General features: G+C 48.5%; 1 protein-coding gene across 5 annotated transcripts in view; it reads right to left on the minus strand.

Moving 5' to 3' along the window:
• IKZF4 (IKAROS family zinc finger 4) overlaps nt 1-20177 on the minus strand; it is a 155940-nt gene that overhangs the window by 58148 nt on the left and 77615 nt on the right. For all 5 annotated transcript variants that reach the window (XM_033939845.1, XM_033939842.1, XM_033939844.1 and 2 more), the window contains one exon: nt 527-787. In XM_033939845.1, coding sequence (XP_033795736.1) covers nt 527-787 — 261 coding nt within the window. The remainder of the gene's footprint in view (nt 1-526; nt 788-20177) is intronic.

Here is a 20177-nt window from a genome sequence, read left to right on the forward strand (position 1 = left end):
TCTCTTCCCACCCCCTTTACCTGGTCTTCCTTCTCCCTCTTTCCCTCTCTCTCCCCAAAAGGGTGCTGCAGCAGCAGCAGCATTCCCCCGTGGTCTCACACAGCCGTCAGAAGCAAAGTCGCTTGCAGGCTACGGCGGTAGATGGGGCAGTTGCCCTGTTTGCTCCCCCCTAATGCCGGGCAATTTTGTGGGAGGCCATGGCTCCTATGCCCCCCCATTCCGACGCCTATGCTGAACCTAAACTGTGCATTAGATTGGCTGCTGTACTACAGATACTCCTACCCAGACAATGTACTAGAGCAGGGGTAGGGAACTCTGGTCCTCGAGAGCCGTATTCCAGTCGGGTTTTCAGGATTTCCCCAATGAATATGAATAAGATCTATTTGTATGCACTGCTTTCAATGCATATTCATTGGGGAAATCCTGAAAATCCGACTTGAATACAGCTCTTGAGGACTGGAGTTCCCTAACCCTTTACTAGACAAACAGCATATCTCTTTTCCATTCAGTGTCACCAAGAACTCACCTGTATGGCTGCGCTTGTGCACCATCAGAACGTTGGGGCCAATACAGACCATGCCACAGATGTCACACTTGAGCTTGCCATTGGGGAGCCGGATACCCCCAGGTGAGTGAGGATCCTGCCCTGTTCCATCACAGTACCCTAGAGGCTCACCCAGGGAATCGTCCACAATCACGCTATCCTCCTTCTCACTCAACTGCTCATCCTGCACCAACAGCTGGCCTGCCTCATCATCACTGTACAGCTCCACTTTGATGGAGTTCGCTATAAGGAGAAAGAGAAATATAAAGAAACTTTAATCTGAAGGGACTAAAAAGTACCTTCAGTGCAAATACAAATGCAGTGTGCTTTCTAGGCCCAACACACAGGTAACAGCTGCACACCTTCCTCTAGAGCACATATATCAAACACAAGGACTGTGGGCCAAATCCGGCCCGCTTGGCCTTTTAATGTGGCCCACAACAATGCTCCCAAACTTCCCCTTCTCACAGCTCAGCATGTACTCCCTCCTGCGCTGTTCCAACGTTGCCTTCATACCGGAAAGTCTGCCAGATTCGGCAGTGTTGTCCATGGCTCCCCCTCCTGCCTTCTGTCCACGGCAGGCCATCCGGGCGGAAACAGGAAGTTGCGTGTCATTGGAGACAGACCGTGGCAGGTGAAAAGCAGGAGGGGGAGCTACGTACAACACTTCCAAATCGCTGAAGCTGGCAGATTCCTCAGCTTTGTGGTGACATCAGACTGGCGCCGGAGGGAAAGACACACTGGGCTGTGAGGAGAGAGAGACTGGCACTGGAGGGAAAGGCATGCTGAGCTGTGAAGAGAGCGAGATGAAGGGAGAGAGGTTGGACCTGGGGTAGTGTGGAGGAAGAGGGAAAAAGATACTTGAATGGAGAACCATTGGGAAGAGAAAGGGAGAAATGGTGGACCTGGGGGGAGGGATGGAGACAGGCAGGCAGGGGGAGAGATGGGATGGGGGCAGTTGGGAAGAGAAAGGGAGAGAAGTTGGATCTGGAGATGGAAGGGAGGGAGAAATGCAGCATCTCTTTTTTTTCCTTCCATCTCATTGTTCAGCACTAAGAGGGAAGGGAAGAAGAACAGAAAAGAGAGCAAAATGTTGGACTAAGAGGAGTAAGGAGGCGAGATAGAAGGAAATAGGAGGCTGGGAAAGGAGTGAGATGGTAAATGGGAGAGCTACAGAATAAGAGAAGATGGAGCATTGATAGGTAGCTGAAAATTTAAAAAGAAGGATGAGAAAGAGGGTGAGATTTGGGTGGACAGAGCCAGAAAAGAAAAAAGAAGAAAAGTTGAAAGGGAAAAATCAATATGTTGGAGACAGGGACTGGAGCAAGAGAGAGGAGGAGAAAAAATGGACAGCAGACACTGGAAAGAGAATTAGAAGATAGACAAAATCAGAAAGAGAAACTGGGACTAAAAGCAAAATGACCATACAACAAAAGGTAGAAAAAAAATTTTATTTTCTATTTTGTGATTACAGTATGTCAGATTTGAAATGTGTATCCTGCCAGAGCTGGTGTTAGACAGCAAGCGTTAACTAGGACCTAAAAGAGAGGAAAAGTCTTTTTTATTTATTTTGTAGCTGGCGTGGGGTTGGAGAAGTTGTATCCATATACTTTTACTGACTAACCCCCTCCTTTGCTGGCGTGCAATGTGGGTTTTGGCGCCAGTGGCAATTGATCTGATGCTCACAGAAGTCCTGTGAGCGATGGAGCAGCCGCCGCAAGCGCTGGGGCCCATGCTGTGCGTCAGCAAAGGAGGGGGTAAAGTATCTTAATAAAAAATCTGGCCCGTGACTTAGCCTGTGTTTTAGATTTTGGCCCCTTATGTGATTTGAGTTTGACACTCCTGCTCTAAAGGATGGCTTGGTAGCTGCTTAAAACCTCAAAATGTGTAACATTTTCTGAAAAGAGCACAAAAAATGTTATTATTGTTCATAACCAATCCTTTCTCTTCAAGAGAAATCTAGAACATGTGCAAAATCAGCGCTTTTAAAATACCAAATAATAATTCTAGAACAGGTTTCCAACTGTGGACAGCTCAGCAGCATCTCAATTTGCACAGCTCCACAACAGCTGGGGTTGATTTTGCCTTATATTTCTGCCTTTTGTTATTTTCTTTTAAACTACTACTACTACTACTGGTACTTATTTCTATCTTAAATAATAACATGCTAGCCCGCGCATGCGCAGTAGCGAACCGTGTTCCCTGATCCCTTTTCTGTAGTGGTGTGGCCGCATGACTGCGCATGCGCGCTTAGTACGTCACTGCCAGAAGATGAACCGTCACAGAGCGAGTGAACGCCGAGTCCTGTGGCACATCCGGATTGTGAGCAGTCCTGCCTTCGGTCCTGTCCCTGTTAAACCGGCTGGCAATAACAAAGTCAGATGCCATGGGTTCTTCCCTTTTGCCAAATTACTAAAGGCTCTGCCGGTCTCGATCCTGAGGGCCGGGATCGAGACCGGCAGAGCCTATAGCGATTTAGCAAGAGGGAAAGCCCCCCGTGATGTCTGGCTTCGTTATTGCCAGCCGGTTTAGTGGGACCGAGACAGGACCGAAGGCAGGGCTGCTCACAATCCAGATGCACCGCTGGCTCATCACGCCCCCCTCCTTCCAGCGGCCGCCAAACAATGCCTTCCTCCCTGCCATGATCCTCAAGGCCTGAACTGCAAGTTTGAAGGTAGGGCACGGATGGTTTGAGAATGAGGGAGAGAATAACGCAGCCAGACGGACCGCGGGAAGGGAAAGGGGGGGAGGGTTTTGAGGGAGCCGGCTGGATGCATAAATTATTTTCATTTCAAATCTGCTGCCGCCGCCGCTCCTCTCTCATCTTCCGACATAATATAAGTGCAGCTCATGAGAGGAGCCACGGCAGCGGCTTTGAAAACGGCTCCCTTAGTTCTTCGCTGCATTTTTTTTTTTAAGTTTAAAACTGCCGCCGTGGCTCCTCTCACGATCCCGGCCTGTGTCAGAGAAGGCTTCCGACGCAGGCCGGATCGTGAGAGGAGCCGCGTAGGCATCTTTAAACTTAAAAAAAAAATCCAGCAAAGAACTAAGGGAGCCGTTTTATCTCCATGCTGCTACGAAGGAACAGGTGAGGGTGAGGGAAATGCTGATGCACAGGGAGCAGGCAGGCATGGCAGGCAAGCAGGGGGAGAGGGAAAGGGGCTGCTTTGGGGGTAGGGGTGTGCTGGGGGCACACAGCAATCATGGGCAGGGGATCACAGAGCAGGCAGGCATGGCTCAACAAGGGGAGAGGGAAAGGGGGCTGCTTTGGGGTGAGAGGTTTGCTGGGCCAGACAGCAATCATAGGGGGGAAACAGAAGGGGGCCACGGAGCAGGCAGGCATGGCACAAAAGGGGGCAGGGGCATTGGGAAACGGGGCTGCTTTGGGGGGAAGGGTGTTCTGGGGGCACACACCAATCATGCCGGGGAAGAGAAGGGGGCCACAGAGAGATAGGCAGGCATGGCGCAATGGAGAAATACAGGCAGGCAGGGCGCAAGACAGAGACACAGACAGAAAGAATGACAGACAGATAGCATCCAAGCACAGAGAGAAAAAGGAAAAAAAACCCCCAGTCGTCTACTCTAGCACCCGTTGCATAGGGGGAGAACGAAAGAGATGCTGCTGGACAGGGGGTTGAAGAAAAGGAACAGAGGACTAATGTTGGACAGGGGGAGAAGGAAAGAGGTGCTGCTGGACAGGGGGGAGGTAAAACAAAGGGAGAAGGGCTGCTGCTGCATAAGGAGAGCAGTGAAGGGGTGGTGGTGGACACAGGGGAGGTAAAAGGAAGGGAAAATAGACAGGGGGAGCAGGCAAGGGGTGGTGATGGACAGCCAAGGAAAAAGAAAAGCAGAAAGAAAAAAAGCAGCTAAGGAGAGAGAGAGAAAGAAATAAAGACAGACACACACACATATGTTCTAGCACCCGTTAATGTAACAGGCTTACAGACTAGTAACTCTATAAAGATGTCCAATCCACATACAGTCAAAGTGAGACATTGTAACTAACAAGAAGAACTAAGGTATGTGGGGATTTCTGAGTAAGCATGGCCCTTCCTGCATGCAGTAGTCTTAACTCCGTAGTTCCAAATTCAAACATTCAAGCAATTCTTGGGGACCTGGAAAGGCCTGTATGCTAAGGAAAGATTAGGTTCTTACTTTGCAGTGGCATAGTGAGAGTGAGAGGCACCCGAGGCGGTGGTGTCTCTCCTCCACCCTGTTCTCCACCTCCACCCGCTCCTTCCCCCGCCCCTCCTGCCATGCATGTGCCCCCTTTCTCTTCCCCTGTACCTCTTTAACGTTCCTGGCATGAGCAGCAACCCTAACCTGCTGTTTGCATCAGCTCTTCCTCTGATGTCAGTTCTAGGCACAGGTCCAGGAAGTGATGTCAGAGGAAGTCTCGACACTGGTGCAAGTGGTAGGCTGGGGTTGCTGCTTGTGCCGCAAACATTAAAGAGGTACAAGGGAAGGGAAGAGGCACCTGCGAGCAACAGTGGGGGATGGGGGGCTGCCGAGGCTGACTGCCCCCCTTGGGCCCCCCTTACTTCACCACTGTTATCTAGTTAATCTTTCTAGTAGACTTACACTCTATTCCTGAACCTGTGAGTAGTCAACCTCTTCTTGCAAGAACTGCTGTAGAGAGCTTCATTTGCATTCTTTTTGCTTCTCCTCCCTTACCTCTGGGCTGTCCTTAACACCTCAGTTAGTAACACAGCAGACAGTCAGCCCTGGAGAGGAAACAGAAGAAGGAGAAGTGCAGGGACTCTCCCCGATAAAATGTCTGTTCTGCTCATATCATCAAACATATCACAGATAACCAAATTCAAACATTTCCAGTACATAACAAGGTGAGAAACAAACCAGTCACCAACTTGAGTGCAACTTACACGAAGAGTGTGGGAGCTATGTATAGATACTCCCTGGATACTTTAACGCAGTAGCCATCATTCTTGTCAAGGCTGTACCGAAGAAGCAAGAGATCCAAATTGTCCGGTCTTATTGAGGCAAGCGAATTCACATCTGACAGGGGGGCTTCAGGAATAGAGCGTATGTCTACTAGAAAGAAGATTAACGAGGTAAGAACCTAATCTTTCCTTCTAGTATGACAAACACTCTATTACTGAACCTGTGGGACATATCAGAGCAGTCCCCCAAGCTTAGGGTGGGACAGATGAGCCTGCCGCAAGAATCAAAGATCCAAATGCAGAGTCCTGTTTGGCTGCCACATCTACTCTGTAAAACTTCTTCAGCATATGCAGAGAAGACCAAGGGGCGGCTCTACAGATTTTTTTCTGGGGAGACTGCTGAGGATTCTGTACACAATGAAGCAATGTTTCTCGTGGAATGCGCCTTCACACATATAAGTGGACGCTTCCCACTTTCAATGTAGGTGGAAAAAATGGCCATACAGATCCACCTTGAAATACACTTCTCCCTCTAAATTTGCGGATTTAGGACTCACGACTTTGCTTATTCATGAGTTTCTAAACCATGACCCACCCCCCACCTCTTGAACTTCTCCACACATTACCTGGTGGTCTAGCAGTGAAGCAGGGCAGGAGCAATCTTTCTACGCTCCTGCCCCATGCAGAGCTGTCAACAAAAATGGCTACTGTGAGTTCCCGTGGTCTCATGAGACTACAGCGAGAACTCACAGCAGACATTTTTGGTGACAGCTCAGCATGAGACAGAAGCGTAGGAAGATTGCTCCTCACCCGCTTCACCACTAGACTACCAGGTAAGGTGTGGTGGGGAGGGTCAGGGAAGTGGTAGGGAGGCAGGGTGGGTCAGAGTCAGCCCTAAAAGTTATTTGCGATTTTTTCATATTCGCAGGTTGGCTCTACCCCCTAACCCCTGTGAATATGGAAGGAAAAGTGTAGTCGCTTTCGATGCTTGTTGACCTTTATGGGCTTCTCCAGCCAGCACAAACAGATGATCTGATAATCGAAATTCATCCACTGGCACCACTGATGCAATCACCGACCTTACCATCTCCCTTCGGAAACATTATACTTTGAGAGCTGCATCCACCACTATGAGGTCTAGAATCAGCCTCCAGTCTTTGGAGCCTCTCTTGGGCACAGTAAAGTATATTGAATGTCTGCTGGAACCTGAGACTTCTTCTGGGACAGGCTCTATGGCTTCCAGATTTAGCAATCTTTGCGCCATCTCTGACTTTAGCCATCTTTTCTAACGTTCCCGCTTGGGAGTCTATAAAAAGATCCGGGAGGGGATGAAAAAACTCTAGCTTTTCCTCCTCCCGTATAATGTCTAGCACCCAGCAATCTTTGATGATCTCTGCCCACACCCCCAAATAGGCCCATAACCTCTCTCCAATGCGTGGAGGCTTGGCTGACGGCTTGATATCATAACTGCTTCTTTGGAACTGTGGAGGAGCGAGGTCCTGAAGATTGAGGGCACCTCTCTCAATCTTTGTCTGAAACGATCTCTGGCCCAAAGGCCCTCCTGAGAACTGGCAGTATCACCTGGGTATCCGAAAATTACTGCAACCTGTCCCCCTAGGGGCTCAAGGTCTGCTGTCCAGTAAGGATTTTGGCTTACAGTCCTGCACACTGACCATAAGATTATCCAAGCCTTTCCCCAAAAGTAACTGTCCCTTGAATGGCAGTTTATTCAAGGTCACCTTTGAGGAGGAATAGCCCTACCCACTGTTTGATCCATAGCAACATGCAGGTGGAAATGGAGTAAGATGATATTTTGCTCACAACTCTGAAAAGGTCAGAGAATCAGCCACATAATCCACCCCAGTCATTAAAACTGGAGATCTTTGTCCAAGATAGTGTCCGTATAATGGCGCAACTTAGAGTGGCAAGCTCAGGCAGCAAAAGATACCGCTGCAGCTGCTTTCAATTCTGAGGCCATGGCCTCAAGAGCATTTTGTGCACAAAATCTAATCTGCGATCCTAGCCATCCTTCAATACCACACCACCTTCACTGGGCAGGGAGGTACTTTCGATAACCAGCAATACCAGTGAATCCACCCTTGGGGTAACAAAAACTGGTTAAATGCAGAATCCATTGTATAGAGCTTTGACATAGCTTTGGCCACTCAAAGGGGCCCCTTCAGTACCTCCCAATAATCCGTAAGCATTCTTGTAATGTCTTGATGTGAGGGAAAACAAGAGGTCTGTGACTTCGTGCTGCTCATAAGCAAGCACTGCGTGGCAGAAGACTGAGAAGCTTCTAGCTTCAATTCTTGGAGGGATTCCATGATTATCCCCATAAGCGCTGAAGGATTAAACAGCCTGCGTACAGTTAGGTTCTTGCCAAGATCAGGGGCCTCTTCCAGAATGGGATCTGCCCCCCTCCATTGATGAAATTGCATCTCTTGCTATAGAGGATCCTGACTAGGAGGAAAGGCATAGAAATAGAGTCATTTACACCCCCATCATCCTCTGACGGAACTTCCCCAACTTGCTAATGGCACTGCTGCTGAGAAACTGTGCGCTTGGGGGGAGGAAACCTCCAGCACCAGGAGGGCTGCAATCCCTGAGGGTTCCAAGCGGCCCTGATTAATCATGCAAGTTGCAAACATATTAATGAATTCCAGTCGGCCCCTGCGGACTTGCCTAATCCCTTTCTGGGGTTTTTCCAGCATCATAAGAACATAAGCAGTGCCTCTGCTGGGTCAGACCAGAGGTCCATCATGCCCAGCAGTCCGCTCACGCAGGGCCCATCAGGTCTAGGACCTATATAGTAATCCTCTATCTATACCCTTCTATCTCCTTTTCCTTCAGGAAATTATCTAATCCCTTCTTGAACCCCAATACCGTACTCTGTCCTATCACACCATCTAGAAGCGCATTCAAGATGTCCACCACCCTTTGGGTGAAGAAGAACTTCCTAGCATTGGTTCTGAATCTGTCCCCTTTCAATTTTTCCAAATGCCCTTGTAGCTTTCGAAAGTTTGAAAAATCTGTCCCTCTCCACTTTCTCTATGCCCTTCATGATCATGTAAGTCTCTATCATGGCTGCGTTTCACCGAGGACACACTTGCGCTGTTCTCCGGCTCAAATTTGGACTTTTTTCCCTGCTCCTCAGACCAACTGATACTGATACCCCACAAGGGACCAGAGGAGACTAAGCCAGCATCTCTCGTTTCCCACATGCCACATGGAACACAGATGCTCCTTGGACGGCCATCCATCGCAAATTTGGCATAAATTCAATGTATCCTGGCTAAGTCCATCCCACCTGTTTTGAAGCAAAAACAAGGTGCTTTAGAGGCTTTTGTTTTCAAATCAAGAAATCCAAGATGGCTGCCACAGTAGCAATTTTAGCGTCAAAATTGGCCTGGAGGAGCTACACAAAAAAATAAAAACTAATGATTTTAGAGGTAGAGGAATCTATCTATAACCCCAGAAGAGAAGAAAATCCAATTTTCAAAGAACACACACCCTCTCTGATTTGGTTTGCCATGCTATCAGCTTGTTACTCCCTGTGCCATGCTGTGTGCTGGGAGCTGAAGGTGTGGAAGTTGCAAACAGCTTACGGGGAGAACCTCTGCCTCAACAAGCCTTGTATCCAGACTGCTTTTGTCTTCTGACAGCCTCTCAGGCCCAACATACTGGCCGGAAAGCTCAACCCCCACGGGAACCCAAGCACACAAAATGGAGGAAAATAGTTGGCCCCAATCCTGGATAAAAACTGTCAGGGAGCAATGCAGTCTGCACTTAAGCCCACTGTGGACGAACCTGGGGTGAGCTGTGCTCCCAAAGTAATAGTCCCTGAGCCCTCAAACTGTCCATACAGGCTGTCCCAGTTGGTGCACTGCCAAGCAGTCTGTCCCTTGGAAGCAGACCCTTGACCTCAGAGTCTGCGCTCTCTCAAAGCCAGAGCTGTCCCACAAAGGGGATCCTCTGCAGTAGAGAATGACACTTTGACTGTTACCCGCGGCTAGCCGCGGATAACCCGCCAAAATGGGGAGGAAAAAAACTAGTTGCCGGGGGGGATGGGGACAAGGCCATTCACTGCCCTGTAGAGCAGTGAATGGCTTTGTCCCCGCAGTTAAGTATTTTGTGCGCATTGCCTCACTTAGCACCCCTCACGATCGCACGGTCCAGCAGCCTCCTATCTCCTTCCTCCCAATCGCTCTGGTCCTGGCATCTCCCTCCCTCCCTTTCCCTTACCTTCGCTGGCGATTTTCATTTTTCTGTCTCCAAGCGGCACAAACCTTTAAACAAGTTGCACATGGCTGTCTGAAACTTCTCCTCTGATGCAATCAAAACCAGGAAGTTGCATCAGAGGAGAAGTTTAAGTGCAGCCGCACGCAAGTTGAGAAAAGGCTCGGGCCACTTGGAGACAGAAAAATGAAAATCGCCAGCAAAGGTGAGGGGAAGGAAACCCGGACCACAGCAATCAGGAGGGAGGAAGGGGGTGCTGGACTGCACAAAGGGTGCTGAAAGGAAGTGGAGAGAGAGGAGGAGGGGAGGGATGAGCAGATGCTGCATGGAAGTGGGTAGGAGAGAGAGGGGAGAAGATGCTGAAGGAAAGTGGGGAGGGTAGAGATTGGAACAGATCCTGAAGGGAAGTGGGGAGGAGAGAGGGGAGCACATACTGGATGGAAGGAGAGGATAAAGAAAAAAGGGCACATGCTGGATTGGGGAGATAGATACCAGATCTGAGGGGAGGAAAGAAGGATAGAGATGCTAAAAACTTCCTAGGAGAGGGCAGGAAAGATGGAAGGGAAGAAGACAGAGATGCCAGACTATGGGGGAGCAGAGGGAAGAAGATGGGTGCCAGACCAATTGGGGGTGGGGTGGAGATGGAAGGAAAAGGTACAGTTTCTGGTAGAAGCATAGAAATAGAGTAGATTCCATATGGAAGAGGCAGAGAGAAGGCAGACAGTGGATGGAAGGAATATAATGATGAGAAGATGAGGAAAGCAGAACCAGACAAAAGGTAGAAAAAAATAAACTCAATTTCTTTTCTTTTTTTTGCTTTAGGATAAAATAGTATATTAGTTGTATTGACAAACATTTATAAACAAAGCCCTGTCAGCTGAAGATCTCTTCCTCTAGTTCGGCAGCCAGAACATTGATTTATAAAAATTACAATTGTACAGAATATTGTTTCTTTATATACTTTAATAAAATAAGTTCAGTATAAAACTATTCAAGGCTTGTGCGGATGGGATCAGATGGTTTGTGGGGATGGGGTGGAGATGGGGACAAATTTTTTCTCTGTGTCATTCTCTACTCTGCAGCACCAAAGAAGCCTTGCAAACGGTTAGTGAAAAAGTCTGAGTTTAAAATGAAAATAAACCTGAGGAGCAAAAGGAATACAAATGAAGCTCCATACAAGAGTTCTTGCGAGAAGAGGTTCAGGAACTGTCGTAGTCTGTCGTACTAGAAATTAATCCTGTTGACGATGGAAAACATTTGAAATTGGTAAGCAATAATGCTTTTTCCATTGACAAAAGCAAGGCTGAGTCAGACACATGAGTAAGTAACTCTCAAGTTAAGAGCTGCTCACTTTTTGAGTCAACCCATATTTAGGAGCCAACCTCAGTTAAAAAAAAGGACAAAAATTGTTATTTTATGTGGGCAGGTGGCCAGCACAGTTTGACTAAAGGCACTGTATTATGGCTTGGTCTATACACTAGTGTGAACTGAACATATAAAGTGAAGACCATGTTGCTGCTTTACAGATAGTATTCAATGAGGCCGACTTTAGGCAATCCACTGTGGCTGCAGTTGAGGTTAAAGGTGCATCCATTTGTTCATATTAGAAGATGCCATCCAATTTGCTAGTTTTTTATGGCTGATATGCCAATCTGCTGGGCGACAAAAAGCTACACAAACCACCTGATTGACTCCATTCTTTTGGAATAGACAGATGGGGTCCAGGCACTGAAATCTGGATATGGCAGAAATGGGGTCTCCAGACTATTAACATTTGCCCATTATGTAGTATACAGCTAAATGGAAGACAGATTTGGGACATACACATGAACTTATTCAGTAGAAAAAGGTATGCCCTATTATGTTTTAAAAGTCTCATCTAGCAGCATGATTGAAAATAGTGATAAAATCTTATATGGACAGTATTATACTGCAGTATGGCTCCACCAGATCTATAAGACAAGATCAACTCTTTGCTGGTGGCAATGTGGAGGGCACGGGGACATAATCATATCTGGTGGTCCTGCCCTAGAGTGTGATTATTCAGGTGGGACTTGCTGGCTAGCTTGCAGCAAATTACACATCTGTATACTACAGACTGTTACTTACTTCACTTCAAAGCGCCTAATGCGAAGAGAGACACCGATAAATCTGAAGTTTACAGCAGGCAAGTACTGGAAACAAATATGCTAACAATGGAACTAATGCTGCATAAACTTGATTTTCAGAAAAATGGACAAATTACATCCTTTCACAAAGAATGAGATATTTATACAACCTAGAGAACACATATGCACTTTGGACAGCTGATGGACATGGGAGTGGAGTGGCCTAGTAGTTAGAGCTACTGCCTCAGCACCCTGAGGTAGAGAATGACACGGGGAGCGATCCCCACAGGGAGCTGCGGTTTGGCTGCGGGTTATGGAGACTCCAAAGCCAAATCGCCGCAGACACGGGGACAAAAGTTTTCACCGCCCGCAAAAACGGTGAAAAGATTTGTCCCCGCAGGCCAATGTACCCCCTTCTAGGAACCGCTATTTACCTGTGTTTCACCGTGCTCCTCATTTGTCAGATCAACCCTTCCTGCCAATAGAACCCGCCCCCCCCCCCCCCCGACGATCGCCGGCAGGAAGGTGCTCAGCCCTTCATGCCGACAGAACCAGCCCTCCCCAACGATCGCGGCAGGAGGGTACCCATCCCCTCCTGCCTACCCCAACAGCCCCCCCGACGATCGCAGCAGGAGGATATCCAACCCCTCCTGCCAGCTCCCCAACAGCCCCCCTATGATCACTGGTAGGAGGGTGCCCAACCCCTCCTGCCGGCCCCCCCAACGGCCCCCTATATCGCCAATAGGAGGGTGCCCAACCCCTCCTGCCGGACCCTCCCCCAACAAACCCCGCCATCCCGAAACACCACCCTTAGTCTTACTTTCCAAGTTGGACCGGACAGCTCCTCGCTCGTCTGGCCAGCAGGCCTGCCTCCGTCCAAATGAGGCGGGCCCGCCCCTCCCCTCCCCTGCCTAACCCACAGGATCCTAGGGCCTGATTGGCCCAAGCACCTAAGGCCCCTCCTATAGCGGGAGTGGCTTTAGGTGCCTAGACCAATCAGGCCCTAGGATCCTGTGGGTTGGGCAGGGTAGGGGCGGGCCCGCCTCATTTGGACGGAGGCAAGCCTGCTGGCCATACGTGTGAGGAGCCGTCCGGTCCAACTTGGAAAGTAAGACTAAGGGGGTTCCGGGGTGGGAAGGTTCGTTGGGGGGGGGTCCAGCAGGAGGGGTTGGGTACCCTCCTGCCGGCGATCTTAAGGGAGGCCATTGGGAGGACCGGCAGGAGGGGTAGGGTACCCTTCTGCTGCGATTGTCGGGAGGGCCGTTGGGGGGGGTCTACAGGAGGGGTTGGGTGCCCTCCTGCCGTGATCGCTGGGGGGAGGGGAGACTTGCAGCCGTAGCCGCGGTCACTATGCTAATCATGGCAGGGAGATCTTTGCCGCGATTAGGTACAGCGGCCGCGTCTACTTACCATGTAGGCTAACATTGTAAGCATTTAAAGTACATGTCGTGTTTGTTTTTGCATTGCTAGCCCCAGGGGTGGTGGAAGATTAGTGATTGAAAAATTGTATGAAAAATAACTATTTTAAATTTAGTGATCAAAATGTGTCAGTTTTGAGAATTTATATTAATTAATTTTTTCTCTGCGTGTTTTGTTTTTGTATAGTTATTAACTAATATTTAACTAAGTTTTAAAGTTTTAAAGAATGTTTCCTTTATACGTAAATAAAGAAAAGTATATAAAATCGTACCCGTTTGAGGCTTTTATGTATGCAGCGGTGACGGTGACGGGGCGGTGAATGGGGTTGCAGTGGCGGTGACGGGGCGGTGAATGGGGTGGCAGTGGCGGTGACGGGGCGGTGAAGGGAATGGCGGTGACGGGGCGGTGCAGAGGATGGTGAGACGGGGACGGGGCGGTGACGGGGACCAATTTTTTCACCGTGTCATTCTCTACCCTGAGGTTATGAGTTCAATCCCAATCTGACCACTGTGATTCTGAGCAAGTCACTTAACTCTCCACTGCCCCAAGTACCACAGTTAGATTGTGAGCCTGCTGGGAAAGATAGGGAAATATTTAAGAGTACCTGATTACTAGTCAATGTATTGTAAACCACTTTGGGTGAATCTCTTCATGAAAAATGGTAGTTTATAAACCCAAATAAATACTACTACTACTACTATTTATCATTTCTATAGTACTGAAAGGCATACACAACATTGTACATTTAACATGCAATAGATTGCCCTGCTTGGAAGAGCTCACAATCTAATTTGGAAATACAAGGGAGTAGTGCTGCCCGATTTCCAATTTGAATCGATTCACCGATTCACTTTGGGTGAATCGATTTGAATCGATGTGTATTTTTAAAAAATCGGCCTCTCCAATTCAGGGCCCAACCTCCCCTTGCCCGGCTGTTATCGCGCTCACGAATCTTGCCATTCAAAACATTTTTTTTTTTTTAACCCTCTCACCGGCTTGTGGATTCGGCCTGACTCGGCACAGCCTGAAGTTGTGTTTGACTCCAGTAAAGAAAGTACAAAAGAAAAAAAAAAGGCGCTTTTTCAAACCCTCCCTGTAACACTAGCCTGTATTAGCAGCTGCAACATTCTCTCCTTCCATAGCTTTAGCGAGTCAATTCGCTTCTGCAGCCTCAGAGCCTCTGCTAGGCCGTCCCGCCTCCGAGGAAGTTGCATCATCAGAGGCGGGATGGCCTAGCAGAGGCTCTGAGGCTGCAGAAGCGAATTGACTCACTAAAGCTACGGAAGGAGAGAGTGGTGCAGCTGCTAATACAGGCTAGTGTTACAGGGAGGGTTTGAAAAAGCGCCTGTTTTTTTTTTCTTTTGTACTTTCTTTACCGGAGTCAAACACAGAACTTCAGGCTGTGCCAAGTCAGGCTGAGGAATCCACAAGCCGGTGAGAGCCTGTTAATCGGGAGGGGGGCGTGGTGCCGATGGACCTGGGAGACAAGAGGTAGGGGGACTGATGCGAGGAGGGGAGGGAGTAATGCTGTTAGACCTGGGAGGTGAGTGCGTAAGGTACTGCTTCTAGTCAGAGGGGAGGGAAAGGGAAGGGAGAGGAGCCCTGCTAGTCGGAGAGGAGGTGCTGCTTGCCCTGGAGGTGGAAAGGAGAGGTGCTGCAGCTAGTTGGTGGGGGAAATGGAAGTAGAGGGGGAGGGAGAGGTACTGTTGGAGCTGAGTGGAGGAGTGAGATAAGCTAGCCCACATCAAGGGAGAAAAGTAAATTACAACCAATCAAGGAAATCAAAACAGCTACCCCCCCCCCCCTTTTTATCAAACTGTATTAGAGGTTTTTAGTGCGGTCCAGCGAGGTAAGTGCTCTGCTGCTCATAGGAATTCTATGAGCATCGGAGCATTTACCGTTCCAATTCGCACTAAAAATCTCTAGCGCAGCTTGATAAAAGGGGCCCTAAGTTATTCTACACCTGGATCTCCTTAAGGCATTTCAATATTACATTCCTATAAATATTATTTCACTTCTCTATCTATCCAGCTGATTTAGTTCAAAGAAAACAAACTAAGCATCTGGAAAGGTAATAATACATTTACTGTAGAAGGAAATTTTACAAAAAATGTAGCTCCTATCTAGAGCAATCATCTTATATTTAAATACATGAAATTGTCTACATCTAGCCTGGGTAGCCCTAAAAACATCTGGGGAAAATCTGCAACTTCTCAATACAAAAAAGTTAATCTTTCATTTTAAAGTAACTTGTCAATACTAATACTTTATCCATTTCTGAGGCAAAAGAGACCAAGAGGGCACTCTGAAAAAAGTTATCCTAAGTTATCCTGAGATATTTTCAAAAAAGCAATCAAATGAAAGTTTCATTTCCTTTCTCAGGTAACGCCTCTGGATTTTGCTAATGTTTACCTATTACTGAGTCACTGTTGAGAGTATGGTCTTTGTTATCTTATAATTTGCTTCCAATAAAAAAACTTTAAAAAAAAATATGTCAAGAGTGTGGACTTTCTTTTTTATAAGTGTTAATTTTTAACTAGAAGAATTCATTAACACATACGAAAGACACTGTCATAATAATAGCAGAACACGAACAACAATGATGACAACAGTATTGATACTGCTACAAGTTTAGAACAATTCCCGTCACCTGCTTTTTTCTGGTTTAACCGCCTCTCCCTTCCATTTCATCTGTCTCTCCTACAGAGCTAAGTCCATCAACCACTTTACTGGGAAACATATCTTTATATCAGGTCCAGAGCCTAGAATAACAAGAAGCTACTCATCTGTGAAGCTACTCATCTGTAGCAGGTATTCTCCGAGATTAGCAGGCCAAGTATTCTCATATGTGGGTGGATGTTGCCTAGCACACAATCCTTAAAGAAAGTTCTATCAGCATCCCATCATGCAGGTGTGGGCGCCTTCCCACCTGATGCATGAGCATGGATCCATCAGTGAAAAGACATAGATGAAGAAGACAACTCAGATTAATTGCTATAATCTGAAAAATCATTGTAACCTATCTATTGTTATAACCCGTCCTGAACTCTGGTTGGAGGATTTGGCAGGATATAAGTCCACAAATAACATAACATCTCCTTAACAAAGTTGGTGAAAAGAGAAACACTCAGGTTGGATTTACATCTCTCTTGTGGCAGAAATGGATCAGAAGGGAAACCTAAGACGCCGCCTCTGTATCCCATGGATGGTCCAGATCAGACTCCTCATAATATTCTGGATTGACTGAGTGAGTCTGCACCTGCTCTGGTTCAGTGGGACTGTGCCCACACTCCAGAAGATACTGAGGTACAGCCACACCCTCAGACTTTGAGGAAGCTTTCTCACATGATGTTGAGGGTGATATCGACACTGATGTCCGATGAGGTGCTGGCATCAAAAACCACTCCATAGGCAGAATCTGGGCCTCAGAAAACAGCTGAAGCTGAGTTGCAGCAAGTGCAAGCACTCTTGATACCTGAGCAGAGTGCAGCTAAAACATTTGCACCAGCTCCTCTCTGAGTATGGCCTGGTACCATTCATCAAGGGCAGGCATCGGCAAAGGCTGGGGAGCCAGTTCAGAAACAGCCCAGGAACTGCTGGTGTCAAATTAGAAGCGAGAACCTGGCTGCCTGGAGACTGGCACCTAAAGATAGGGAGTGGTCTTCTTGGTACCACTGCTATTCAGGAACCAGCGAAGCCGATGGCTTGATGCTCCTGGCATTGCGTTTTGAAGAGGAGCGATGCCAATGCTTTTTAGGTTTCCCTCGACATTTGGATCATGTTTCCTTGGTACTGATGAGGACATCGAACCCGTACATGTCCTCGATGTCTGGACTGATGCTGACTGGTCACAGGGCCTATCAGCACTCAATGTCAAGGGAGGTGGAGACCCCCTTGATAACAGTGTTCTCCCAGTAGTTGGTGCAATCTGGGCAACCACTGAGGTTGATGCTTCTGGTGCCAATATTAATTGTCCGGCCTCCAAGGAGCCAAATGTTTTTCTTGCTGGACCTTACATGCTGTGTCCTCAACTGCATTTTTAAACAGAGAACAAGAATCAGCCTAGGCCACAGGTGTCAAAGTCGGTCCTCAAGGGCCACAATCCAGTCAGATTTTCAGGACTTCCCCAATGAATATGCATGAGATCTATTTGCATGCACTGCTTTCAATGCATATTCATTGGGGAAATCCTGAAAACCTGACTGGATTGCGGCTCTCGAGGACCGACTTTGACACCCCTTCCCTAGGCACTCAGGCCCTGATTCTACATAGTGCGTCCCAATTTTAGGCAGCTGTAGGCGTCCTACAGCTGTCTAATCAGCCAATCGGGATGCACGTTTAAAAAAAAAAAAAAAATGCTCCCCAGGCAGGCTTTCTATATTGAAGGTGAGGCCCGCAAGACACCTAAGCTCGCCTAAGGGCCTTAGGCGAACCTAGGGTGCCCAATCCCTCCTGCTATAAGTATACCGACCGCCCCCCCCGACACTACCGATCGCTGGTAGGAGAGTGCCCAATCCCTCCTGCCAGAAGATGCCCCCCCGACACTACCGACCGCCCCCCCCCGACACTACCGATCGCTGGCAGGAGGGTGCCCAATCCCTCCTGCCGGAAGACGCACCCCTTCCCCCCGCACTAACAGCCCTCAAACCTCCCCCCAACCAAAGTAACCTTTCCTTGTTGGCCAGACGGGACTTGCCCGTGCAGCCGGCAGACCCGTCTCGTTGAAATGAGGCGGGCCTGCCCCATCCTTCCAAAGCCTAAGGCCTGATTGGCCCAGGCTCTAGAAGCCTGGACCAATCAGGCCTTAGGCATAGCGGGTCCGCCCATCCCCACTAAGTCTAAGGCCTGATTGGCCCAGGCGCCTTAGAGCCTGGGCCAATCAGACCTTAGATTAAGTGGGGATGGGCGGACCCGCTATGCCTAAGGCCTGATTGGTCCAGGCTTCTAGAGCCTGGGCCAATCAGGCCTTAGGCTTCGGAAGGATGGGCCGGGAAGGGGCGGGCCCGCATCATTTCGATGAGACGGGCCTGCCGGCTGCACGGGCAAGTCCCATCTGGCCAACAAAGAAAGGTTAGTTTGATTGGGGGGAGGTTTGAGGGCTGTTAGCGCAGGAGGGGGTGCGTCCTCCGGCAGGAGGGATTTGGGCACCCTCCTGCCAGCAATCGGTAGTGTCGGGGGAGGGGGCGGTCGGTAGTGTCGGGGGGGGGGCATCTTCTGGCAGGAGGGATTGGGCACCCTCCTGCCAGCGATCGGTAGTTTCGGGGGGGGGGGGGGGCGGTCGGTATACTTATAGCAGCAGAGAGATCCCTTGCCGCAATAAGTATAGCGGCCGCGTCTACTTACAATGTAGACCAGCATTTTGTTGGCCTACATTGTAAGCGTCTCTTCCTCTACTAGGGAGACGCGTAGGGCCACCTAGGTTCGCCTAAGGCCCTTAGGCGAGCTTAGGTGTCTTGCGGGCCTCGCCTTCAATATAGAAAGCCTGCCGGGGGAGCATTTTTTTAAAAAAACGTGCATCCCGATTGGCTGATTAGACAGCTGTAGGACGCCTACAGCTGCCTAAAATCGGGACGCACTATGTAGAATCAGGGCCTCAATGTATGGACTATATAGATCTGTGATAGACATTACATTGGGTGCACCTTTTGAAGCCACTGGGGGTCATCTTAGACATCAAGAAAAAAATCATGGCCAAATTAAACTCCTCATTTTTTAAAGTAAAAAGGGGCTAGACCAGTCATGGGCAAACTACAGCCTGCGAGCCATATCCGGCCCATTTAGTTTCAAGTTTATTTAAAATTTACTATACCACCTACTCAAGACTTCTAGGCGGTGTACAAACATGTCATAATAATATACCAGTAAAAGTATAATTTAATCTAAAACAGAACAAGGGAGAAGAACAATTCAAGGACAAAGATAAACAGGAACAAGAGGAAAGAAGGGATAGGAACTTCAATTGTTAGAGAGAAAAGAAAACACATAAAGGTAAAAACATAGGGTTTTTTAATCCGGCCCGCTGACCATCCAAACACCACCAACCATGAGCTCTACATACCTCCCTTCAGAGCAGCGTCGGGCCAATACCACTCTAAACAGGCTGTTTCACGGCCTTCTCTCATCGAGGAATTCCCTCTGCCGCATTACTGATGTCATCATTAATGTGGCACATGGAAGGCCCCAATGAGAGAAGGCTGCGAAGCAGCCTATTTAGAGTGTGCCAGCCCAATGCTGCTCTGGAGGGAGGTATGTAGGACTCGCGGTCGGCAGGGATTGGATGGGAGGGAAGGATGGAGAGTCAAGCGGGGGCTCAGCTGCACGGTGGGGGCTCAAGGGTTCTGCTGCACGAGGGATGGGAGCGAAGGATAGAAGCTGAGCAAGGGTTCTGTTGAACAGGGGAATGGGAGGTATAGAAAGATGCTCTTGGTCTGGCCCCTCTGTCAAATTTAAGAACCCATTGTGGCCCACGAGTCACAAAGTTTTCCCACCCCTGGGCTAGACTCAAATTGAGGCTGGTGCTCATGCCACCCTTGGGCTAGACTCAAATTGAGGCTGGTGCTCAGGCCTAATATGGCCTAAAGAGCCACAAAAAATACCAATCAATGAGTAATATTGTCTTTTTGGAAATGCTGTGTGTAGGGGAGGAAAAAGGGGGTGGTTTTAGACTGGGGTGGGAAGAGAGAAGTTAATGTTGGAATGGTGGGAAAATTAGAGGAGACGGAACAGTGAAGTGATAAAGCTGGACTCAAGGAGAATAGAGAGAATGGGGTGACAATGACAGGTAAAAGGACAAGAGTAAGTGAGGAAAAAGAGTGCTATTGGACCACGGGTGTGTAGGAAACAGATACTACTGCCAGACAGTGGGGGGGGGGGGGAGGGGGAAAGGGAGTAGAAAACATATAGTAGGTGTCACTAGGAGGTGTCACAAAAAATGGCATTCCACCCTTTGCCACACCAATTTCAGCC

Source organism: Geotrypetes seraphini, chromosome 3 (assembly GCF_902459505.1).
Source record: "Geotrypetes seraphini chromosome 3, aGeoSer1.1, whole genome shotgun sequence".
Lineage (NCBI taxonomy): Eukaryota > Metazoa > Chordata > Amphibia > Gymnophiona > Dermophiidae > Geotrypetes > Geotrypetes seraphini.